Source organism: Hydractinia symbiolongicarpus, chromosome 3 (assembly GCF_029227915.1).
Source record: "Hydractinia symbiolongicarpus strain clone_291-10 chromosome 3, HSymV2.1, whole genome shotgun sequence".
NCBI lineage: Eukaryota > Metazoa > Cnidaria > Hydrozoa > Anthoathecata > Hydractiniidae > Hydractinia > Hydractinia symbiolongicarpus.
The window spans coordinates 3,656,156-3,667,491 of record NC_079877.1 but is presented as its reverse complement, the minus strand read 5'-3'; the positions used below and the strand labels follow the sequence as shown (position 1 = coordinate 3,667,491).

The 11,336-nt window shown below is 32.7% G+C and overlaps 1 protein-coding gene across 1 annotated transcript; it reads left to right on the top strand.

The window, feature by feature from the left end:
- Positions 1–8,181: 8,181 nt before the first annotated feature.
- On the top strand, positions 8,182–10,235 carry LOC130635359 (neuropeptides B/W receptor type 1-like). Its single transcript, XM_057444692.1, has one exon. It carries the CDS (start codon positions 8,916–8,918, stop codon positions 10,059–10,061), a length of 1,146 nt encoding a protein of 381 aa, XP_057300675.1. The 5' UTR covers positions 8,182–8,915; the 3' UTR covers positions 10,062–10,235.
- The last annotated feature ends 1,101 nt before the right edge of the window (positions 10,236–11,336 follow it).

The following is an 11,336-nucleotide window of genomic DNA, read 5'->3' as shown; positions in this document are numbered from 1 at the left end:
TGTCCAACCACTTTTTGAAAACGAGGCGGGACATGGTAACTTGAGCATTAAGAAGACTTTAACTGTGATATATCTCCTCAAAATAGCACTTTCTGTTGGCGTATCAAGTTAAACTTTTACACATAAATTAAACAAACTATGCTGAATTCAAATATGGTATTCATATTTTACGAGTTTAAAAAAAAGTATGACTTATGGTCTCGGGAAAGGTGTATTGTGATCTAAATACACCAAAGCGAGGGTGAGTTCGTTCGTCTATGCCAAGTGCAACTTCATGCAAAATTTAATTTTGTAGTAATAAAGCCGAAGTTCAACCAGGACAGAGTGGGTTGGGTTGATTTTTTACCGTATGGTCTGCTTTATATGATTCACTATAACCCTATCCCCCCACCCCCGGGGGAAAGTGCCATAAAGGTCCATCGGTTTATTCAGACTTTATCTGGTATCATGAGGTAAAACTTTTATTTTAAAAAAGTAACTCATAATGCCACATGTACAGGGAATTTTTTTCTCGATTTTGTTTTTAAATATAACTTGAATATTTGTTTGAATGTTGAACTTCTTTTTTTATATATTTCGTGAAAATTTATATGGGATGGCTTGATACAATAAAGAAATATTAAAATTTACCCACAGAAGTGCTAAAAACGCTAACGTAGTGTCTAACTTAGTAAATTTAAATCCTTGTACCATTTGTCTTGACCATATTGGGCATTCTGTTAATATAATTGTTTTCTATTAAAAGTCTGCATTACGAGAAGGGTTAAATAGTCACATCACATTTGCAAACTTACAGAACAAGACATGGTTAGGAAGGAGAAAAATGTTCTTACTGTCGCATTGACACTTGTATTGCTTTGGCTCGCATGTATCTTCACATCTTCCATGTTGACATGGTTGGTTTACTTGACAGTAAGCACCAAGCTAGAAGAATTAAAAGTGCTAGGTAATACATTAACGACCCTTCTTACACCGGGTATAATTCAACTCCGGTTCTTTTAAAGCTTTCCTTTACCCCACTGTACCCTAAATTTAGGCGAACGCTATTAGTAGCCGTCTTTTACGTCGAACAGGCCTGTTGTGACTCTGACGCATCGGTTAACAGATGGTCAGGGGAAAATTGAAGGAAAATGTTCATGTTTTTTAAATCCCTTTAAAGCCTGGTTCTCACTATGGGCTAACGATGAGTTAACCATAGTGCGCATGACGCGCTAAGACCTTAGACCATAGTGTGAACGTAAAAGTACCTGCTTAGCTCACAGCTGAACTCATCGTTAGCTCATCGTTAGCCGATTTTTTGAAATAAGAATTTTCGATAATTTATTTCGGCTAACAGTGAGATAAGTTCACTTTCAGCAATCTTCAAAGGAAGCCGACATAAATCTTGCTCCAATCGATTTATGTTTTTGAAAATAGTAGTATGTTCCGTTGTGTAAGGTCATTGTAAAACTAAAATGGCTGAAAAAACTTAAAAAATGTCGTTTAAAGAAGAAGAAGAAGAGTTGGCGTTCAGAGTGAAAGATTTTCCTTGCCTTTCTGACCCAAAGTCGTTTCCTTCTTCATAATTTTGTTAATTCCTTTCTTTCCAGGCTACGTCGTCTTCTTCGAAGTAGTAATAATAACAAGACTTTCTTTCTATCTTTCTTTTTCATTCTTTCTCGCTTTATATTCGGCTACAAAAGAGCTAACGATGCACCGTAGTGTGAGTGCAAAATAAATACATCAGGCACCCGTAGCTTAAAATTTGAAATCGGCTAACACATTATGCGCACTATGGTTATCGTTAGCCCATAGTGAGAACCAAGCTTAGGAGGTAAATTTTAGCCTTTTCATACTTTTATCAATTCATATGCCAAAATGGCTGTTCCCTAGCATTTTCAGAAATAAATTATGACGTCATCTTAAACTAAATAACTTCATTAAATTTTTATTCCAAATTGTGACCAATTTTTTAAAAGATTGATTTGTGAAATTTAAGAAAAAAGATGAAATTCATGAATAATTTATAGGTTAAAGTAAGAGATCAATTTGCGCATTTTTCCCGCAATTTGTGAATATATTTTATGCTTATCGATCAGTAAAATTAAACCACTCATTTCATGTAGTTTGTATGAAAAATACTTTCTCATCTAAAACATCAAGGTTAAAGTATCTTGTTTTTTTAAAGACCTTCCCAAAGCTTTGTATCTACAAAATTCTACCTACGCTCAACGTCTAGGAAATCAGCATCTCTCAGTTCAATTATGGTTAAAATGAGTTCATTAAAATGACACGTAAGATTTCTTTTGTCAACACGAATTCAAGTTGGCGAATTATTGAACATATGATTACTTACAACGTCACTAAACTGTTTTGAAACGAGTGAAATCTCTTTATTCAGTGGAGAATAGCTACCAACAAATGATTACATTGTTACACCTAATTAACATTTGACAACAGACAATATTGCTGTAAACTGTACAATTAGTGTATTGGCAATATTTTCGTTTGATTATGTATACAAGAGATAAATAAATGAATATAAACAGAGACACCAAGACATTACAGGACATTGTTTTGTATTGAAACCAGTAAGATAAAATAAAATATCAATTTTATGTTTTATTCTTATTTTTTATTATCCGTTTTTATATTTTTAATTTTTGTCTTTTCTGTTATTTCAGTGATTTGCGATAAATTAACATGTCAAGAAGAGTTTAATTATATTGTAGAAGAACTACTTTGTTCATCACTAACATACTGCCTGACAGTGAGCAGGATTCGATCCACGGTCCCCAGAACTGGGAGCCGCAGACGAACCCACTAGACTACGTGCGGCAGTATGCTAGTGAAAAACAAAGTAGTTCTTCTACAATATGACTTACACGCATTATACTCGCCGTCATGATCAGAGGTCTGATCGGGGTGAAGCATTCTCTATTGAGAATGAAATACGGATGTGCTATGATAAATATTCACCTATGTATGAGTGTGATTGTTTATGTTTCAAAGATAAGACATGTGCTGTTAAATTGTTATATGATAGTAGGTATGAAGTAAAAGATAGGAAGTAACTAGTTAATTTCGGGGGATTTAAATTTCCCTGATAAATACGCGAAAAGTTTTTTTCAAGAATATTACTTCTCTTTATCGAATGCATAGTTTTTTGCATTGCATGAGAATAGAGCACTGAAAAAGGGATCATGGGTTTGATGTGGTCATCACAAACCCTGAAGGTTTTGTCTAGCAGTATATTTTTTTGTTTGTTAACTCTGAAAAGGTAAAGAGTCTAGTTTTCTCCGCGAAGTTCACCATTTTTGATAATTCCAAATTTGAACAAAGTCGCTTCATTTTTATTAATATTTTTTTAGTTTTTTAAAACATTCGTTTTGTTTTAACTTGTAAAATGAAAACTAAATGCGTTTAAAACAAATTTGTCTCTACAATATAAAAGTTTCATTTAAATAAAAGTTTGCCTTTCAAAACAATTTCCTCAAGTCGAAAGTAAAATATAGAGAGATTCTTATTTTAAAAATGGTCATAATAATGTAGTTGTATAAGTTTCCTAATTCTTTGAGATTCTGCATGTACTTATAAACTGGTTTCTTATAAAAAAAATCATGTATGTTTCTTTAATAACTTATTTTGATAATTTTCACATTCTGCATGTAATTGTAACCAACTACGATCTTAATACATTGATCATTTAAAAAAACACATTTAAAAAAGACATTCACAATCCAACTGACAGCTTGACTTCGCCTTTATCCATTAAAAGTAACTAGTCAACTATTAATAGAGATTATATGAAACCAAATTAGTTTTAGTTTCTATCGTACTGTCCTTTTACTTCGTCATTCATTCATTTATAGACAGCATAGTCAGTACAGCAAAGCTTTGAATCAAGCCATAACATAAGGCGCCTTTTCTTCATTAATGCACAGTGGTAGAAGTTGTTATTATCAGGATTTACGTCGTGGCTTAAGAAGTAATTTGCACTCGGACTCGAAGAATCCTCAGTTTATGACGTTATGTAATCACCTCACAGAATATAATATAAATGAACTAATTTTGAAATTTTGTTATCTTGGGCGCACCATAGGGCATATAGAATTTCGCAAATCAGTTTATCTTTGATAAAGGGAAATCACGTATATTTCACTTCACGTGCTGAATCCAGTGCAGCGAAACAAAGGTATATTGTTTATGGCAATCTTAATACATATTTCCTTCTCCAACACCAACTTCCTTCTTTGACATTTCAAAACCTGATTAAAATGATAGGCACCCTTCTGAGTGCAAAATGTGTCCAACCAAAGGGTTAATCCGATATCGGAAATGGTTAATAAACTTAAATTTTATTTACTATTAATTCTTTTAAATTAATTTTCACTTATTGTATTAAATTAAGTCGCACCTACGTTCAGTATTTTAACTTGCAGTCAAGATAAATATCTGTATAGTCATATACCTGAGAAGTCGGAGTCAGAGCCAGACAGATCTTATTGTAACTGTATGTGAAGTGGTATTTTCAATAAATGGTCGGATTTACAAACTTATGGTATTTCAATAACGTAACTTTTATTTTGGTAAAAATAGTTATTACAAACTGCTATTGTTTAAACTTGATAGATATGTACGCCCTCCCCTTTTTTACCCTTAACGCATCCTTTTCCGTACTTTGACGGGAGGCAGTGGCTGAAGATCTCTTATTGTTGATACATGGAAATGAGGCGTCAGGCTTGAGTTCTTTAACAGAAAACCTTGTTGTAAGAAATTTCTAAGATTTCACTTTAATTTCCACACCGTAGTGAGAAGTGTGACTTTTTACATCATGTTTCGTTTTGGGTTGAATTTAATTTAGGGGGTGGGGAGAGAGGGTGGCCCGTAAATGCCTCCCGAAGTGTTAAAACTCATTTAAACAGTCCTAAAGATATATACCATGGATTAAAGTCACTTAAACTGATTTAATTTCACTTCTGGTCTCATGTGAACGGTCTTTAAAAGATCGTAATAAACACGACGTGATGGTGAAAAAAGAGCTTTGAATTAGTTATATAACTCAGACTTAACATATTTTAAAGACTTTCTTAGGCTGAAATTAAACCTAAAGAATCTTAAAATAAATTTTTCTAAAAAACGGAAATGTTTGTATAAAAATTATTTTTATTTTGCAATATGGATTTCATTTCCTGACATGATTGTAATTTATACATACAATAACAATGAAATTGACATGTGACTGCGTTACAAAGCAAAAAAAAAACAAATTACAAATTGCAAATTATAATTCTTCAAGATTAGTTTCCCTTATGTTCTTATATCGTAGTTGTAACACTAGCTGTTATACAACTTCTTTCTCTCCACTTCCCCATGTCAAGCAAGATCTCTTCCTTATAGCAGAAGTAGTGTTGCGTTATAACTGTTCTTAATTCGACAAGCAATTAATAAGAATGATTGCTTGATTAGCTCATTAGAAATAATTTGTGTTATAAATATAAAAATGAAATGAACCTTTTGAAAGAACATTCATGCTACCAGACCTACGGAGGTTAGTACGACTTCATATATTTTCTGTATATTATGTTTTATAATGTAATTTTGATAGCATACCTATCCTATTAGTTAACAATTTTCAAATGGAAAAGAGTTTAATTTTATTATTAATATTTTGCAACTCTATTCGTGCTAAAATTTACATGTGCTGAAATCCTCTCGACACTGGGTCTTTCTCAATTAGATTCCTTGCCGTTCAAAAATTAGTCATGCAAGGTTACACACTTTTTTTCTCACATAAGGCTCAAATCCATCAAGAAAAAAGTAATTCGCAAGCAACTGCCAGCTTAAAATGAGCAAAAAAGATAAATGGAAAAAAAGCAGGGAGTATAAAAAATACCAATGGTTTTTGGGACTTGTTCTGAAAGTCGTGTAGCAATTTTCTTAGATACCTACTAGAATAAACATGATGAAAACAGAAGTTTGATTTTGATTGGTCTGGTCAAGAAACAACGTAAATTTGGTCTTTTAAGTAGCTGGGATAGTTAACAAGCAACAAGTAACCAAAAATTGAGTGCAAGCCCAAATGTTGCATATAAAACGCATGTAACTACTCACTAGCCAATCCTAATTTGATTTTAATCTCTACAGCGTGTATAAGGATGATCTTGGACTTCATTTTGAATATGTACCACTCTTCAAGAACTCTCTTTTTAATTGACAACATTAATCATGTAGATCACATCGTAACAATACAAAGGTAAGGAAAGGTAACAATAATTCAACATGCAGCATTCTGAAAGAATATAAAAAAACTCGTAACTGCTTCTAGATAACTGAAAAAGTGAAACAATTTTAGGAATGATCATAATCATTTTTTTTCAGAGTTTGAACAAAACATAAATTTTTTTAAAAAGATAAAATTATATTCTTATATTGAGTAATATAAGAATAGGAGCTACCCTCCTAATGTGAATTTTAGACCAATATATCGTGCATGCTGCACCTAATTTTTAACCAATAGAAGTGCTAAAAAAAGGGGAGGAATTAGTAATATCTTTACGCTATGTCAAATCACTCAAATTGTTTTAAGTTTATTTTTTTAAAGTAACATATCACGACTCAGCTATGAAGTATCTTTTTTTAAAACAAAGGATAAAAAGGCGGGAGAATAGGATGTTGTCTCAAAAGATGTCGGATATCCTTAAGCATGTACATTTCTTGGATGCAACGTTACAACACAGCAACGAATTTTTACCAGTTATTGATAATAGCTTGATATCAATAAATTATAATTTAACTTTTCTCTATTAGAGTTACAAAAAAATTTTTAAATAGCAATACGAGATTTACTAAACACAAAGGTAAAAAAATATGACTTCCTATTATCCACTTTAAAAGTATTTTATGTCTCCTATGATCGGTCAACGTTTGTGATTTTACTAACCGAATGTGCTTCCCGTTGCTAATTATAAATTTTGATTTTATTTCGCACTCCATCAAAGCTGATGTTTCTAACTCCAGTATGTTAGAGCGGAATAGGTAGGGAGGAGTGTGATAAATTGTGAACTGCTCGTCTGCGTCGTGCGGTCTTTGAAACATACCGATATGTTATGAACTTATACAACTTACAAAGAAGCTAATTACAGGATAGTTGCATTCTATATAGTTACTATATTAAACAGCTGAAGAAAGAGGTAGAGATGTATTATGTAGTTAGTATCTTATTTAACCTTTGCAAATCACCATGACAGGCTTTATTTAAGAAATATGCTACTTTGTTTTTAAGCGTTACTCATTAATGTTGCTGCAACTCTGGTCTGTAGCATTTTCGTAATCTTGAGTGTCCTCCAAATTAATAATTATATTCTTATACCAAACCATTAATATTTGAAGTTTCGACTACTTAGGACAATCTCAGTTATTTTTTTGAGATTTGTTCACCTATTGTTGATTTTGTTTGATATAAAATATAGAAAATGGATGAACGCTCTTGCTGGTGGAGTTTCCTCATCTTTCTAATGAAATTCTGGCAAAACTATACATCAAGCGTTATTAAGTCTAGCTTCTACAAGTAGTTTTACGTTCTTTGATTCTGTTAACACTTTACTCATATAAATTCTCGAGATTCATGAATCGACTTTTTACGGCAATGAAAATAGCACAGATATTTCAATAACTTGGTTGCAGAGTCTCTGAGTTGCAGGTGTGCTAGACAATATATTTTGAAAATTCGATAGTCAGATTACCGTCAGGGGAAAAAATCGTTAAGCTTTCAGTTTTTTAAGTAGTATAATAATCTATTTGGTGAATATATTAGTTTATTTCACAACAATAAAAAATAGGTAATTTTCATGGATGTTATTGTATATCAAGAATTTCTTTCCGATGATAATTTATCCTTTCTTATTAAACTTTGTTTACTACTACTATTAATATGTTTTTTATTTATTTTTAACGTTTCTATGTACATAATTGTACTAATAAAAACACAAATAACAAAGGCATTAGAAAGACGTTGCGGAAGTGAAAATATCCTTCTTTTGTCGAGCATTTCATCCTGTATATTTTTTTCTCTTTTATTTTTGTTTGTTTTTCTTTGAGATGTGTGGCTGATATAACGGTGACAATTATGGTGCTCCTTTCTACAATGGACGCACTGAACAAACAAAAACCTTTACTATTCTATCACATAAGGCAGAAATCTAAAAAATCAAGTTAAATAAGTTGAAAAATGGAGAAGATAATTCCTGCTTTGTTTGGATTGACGTGGAGCCAACTTACAAAACAGTCCATGAAACTCTAATATTTATGTATAGTTTTTCTAACAAGACTTTTCTGATCTTTCGAGAACGGAAGCGTAGAGGTGTTTTCAAAATCCAGAAAATATATAAAATGGCCATTTATGAATTTAAAAATAAATTATTATTATTATTATTACTATCCCGGATAAACTCTTCAGTTTTTTTAGGAACTGTTCTCAACGAGGGACCTGCAAAGGGGGTCCTAGTGCAATTAAAGCTTTCATTTGAACTATGGAAGCCGAACATAGCCTTTCAACTAGACGATCACCAAGATATCAATCCTTTTCTTATATTAAATGTTAAAGAAAAAAAAGTCGATTCACACTTTTATAGTCTCTAGCATGACGTTGTTGGGGTTTGAACCCAAAACCTTGCTCACTAAATGCGAACACTCTACCACAAATCCACTGATCGATTTAAAAGGATGCTCATATGGAAAAATGCAATAGTTTCGGATGATAATACTTTATTCTTTTCTTCCTCGGTTAGAAAGATATCGAAAGATATAATAATATGTTTCCCTTTTAATTTAGACATAATAACATCATAAAAACAACAAAAACAACAACACAATAAAAGCAACAATTGCAACCTGGTTATCCTTGAGCATTACCAAAACAGATCTGTTAAACAAATATGTCATTTGGAAACTCTTCTAATTCATCAACACCACAATCAATTGAGAAGGATGTTACATTCAGTGAATGGTTGTTGGTATTTGCATTCATAGTAATCATGGTGACAGGGGTGGTTGGAAACCTTTTAGTATGTTACGTATTTGGTGTCAAGAAAAAGTTAAAATCCACTACTGAATGGTTGATTCTATACCTAGGAGTCATTGACCTCTTGACGTCAGTGTTTAACCCAACATTATACATATTCTGGACGCTTACGCATTACTCTAAATGGCCTTTTGGTTATTATGGTTGCAAGATATTACCAGCCATTGGTCCAATTATGACAGCTGCTTCGGGGGGTGTGTTATTAATTTTTGGAATTGATCGTTTTCTTGCAATAGTCACGCCATTTTATGGTCAGTTATCATTCAAAATGGTAACTCTTGCTAATACAATTAATATGCTGCTTTCGATAGCTTCTTTTGTGCATTATATTCTGGTGTTAAAGTTATCTCCGGATGGGAATCGTTGCTACGTCTCGGGAGTGCAAACATTGGAATATGCAGTACCAAATTGTTCATTGATTTTGTTTAGACTGGTTGCATTCATTGTTGTCTTTGGAGGTACAAACATCAGTATCTATCTCACTTTGAAAAGAAACCAACACACCTCCACTGCCATTGATCTGAGATTGCAGAGACATGCGCAATCGAAACGAATCATGCGTGTCTTAGTTACCATGGGAATTGTTTTCATTTTATTAGTATTTCCAAGAGAACTTTTTTACCTGATATACAATCTTTCATGGGTGAACTCCAGCAGTGGCATAGGAAGCAGCCCTACGATATTGCAGATTAATTCTTGGCTAAAAGTCATGCATACAGCGAACAGTTGCGCTAATGTTTTCATTTATGCACATATGCAAACTTTATACAGAAAGCAGATTTTAAAATTTCTCCAGTTCATGGGTTGTTGTAAGTATGGCTATGAATTGCAATCGTTCTCAACGACACATCCATCACCAACTACAATGTTATTACCATTAGGTAAAGGTTACTACGAATGGATTGTCAATACGACACAACCGAAAAAGAGGACATTCTTTCAACGTGCTCAGAATTGGAAAAACAATAACAACAATAACGGAATGGTTGTTTACATGTGACTTAAAAAACGAATAAAAAATATTGCACCTTGACGCCTCTTTGCACATTGTTTTGGTCCCAAGGCAAGTTAGGACTGAAAACAAATTTAATTTCTTGTAATATTTAAATTTTATATTTTATAAATTTGTAGACATTTTTTTCTTTTTATTAATACATGCGTGATTGACGAAAAGCCGTAGTGTTTAAACATGATGCACCTGTCCTATTCAAAAAATTTATTTGTGATTATTAATTCTAAATGAATGTTCTTTGTCCAAGCATGTAAACATTCAGCTGCATTAGCAATAAAAAAGCTTGAAACCTGAAAAACATACTGCAATCTCGGGCATGTTACTGCAATCTCGGGCATGTTACTGAAATCTCGGGCATGTTACTGCAATCTTGGGCATGTTACTGCAATCTTGGGCATGTTACTGCAATCTTGGGCATGTTACTGCAATCTTGGGCATGTTACTGCAATCTTGGGCATGTTACTGCAAAAAGGCCGATTATTTGTTATTTTTTGAAACTGCCGAAGTGAATCAACTTGAGAAAACTCAGCAGAGGGTAAGCTTTGAGCTTATAGAATCGTAGGTTAGTTAATCATGTGTAAGCGTTAAAAATGCACTACTGGCAGTTTCTGCCATGCCTGCATTTCAGAACAGTCCATGCTTCATAGTCCGAAAATCAGCAGCGTGGAGGCAGACGTTAGCAAAACTTAGTACGAGTTAAGATTTTCAAATCAGTGGAAGTTCTTAAGTTGCCAGGTGTTTGTGCGATCATTTAGAAAAAAAAATCGAAGTTTGTAGTACGTAATAGAAACAGTGCTTATAATTGCTTGTAGGACGAATTTTAGTTCTACTCCTGCATAATATAATGGTAGAAATTTTTGTTTATTTGAAGTTAATTTTTTGCAGATTTTGTTATAACCTTAAATAATTTTTGAACCGCCAAATTTTGAAATACTTTTGGAATTTGCCTCATCCACGAAAATTTTTAAAATTGGCTTGTACGTGAGAATTTTTATGACCAGTTGGAAGAGGCTTTGTAATCCCCGAATGAGTTCTGTCAATTTTTTTCTCACAACTAGTGATTTTGAAACATAAGTTATATTAATAAAAACCAAAACAGATAACACCAAATTTTTTTCGTAATTTGGTGTTTACATGCCTCTAAATTCTAATGATGTAAAAAATGGAAGTTACTGCTAACCCTATTTCAGCGTTTTGTAAAAGGGTTTATCTAGCAATAAACGGTAATAGGACGTAATCTTTAATTTACTTTTTCTTACTCAA

Excerpts from the sequence above, each read along its gene's own strand:
- LOC130635359 (XM_057444692.1), top strand. The coding sequence starts at position 8,916 with ATGTCATTTGGAAACTCTTCTAATTCATCAACACCACAATCAATTGAG.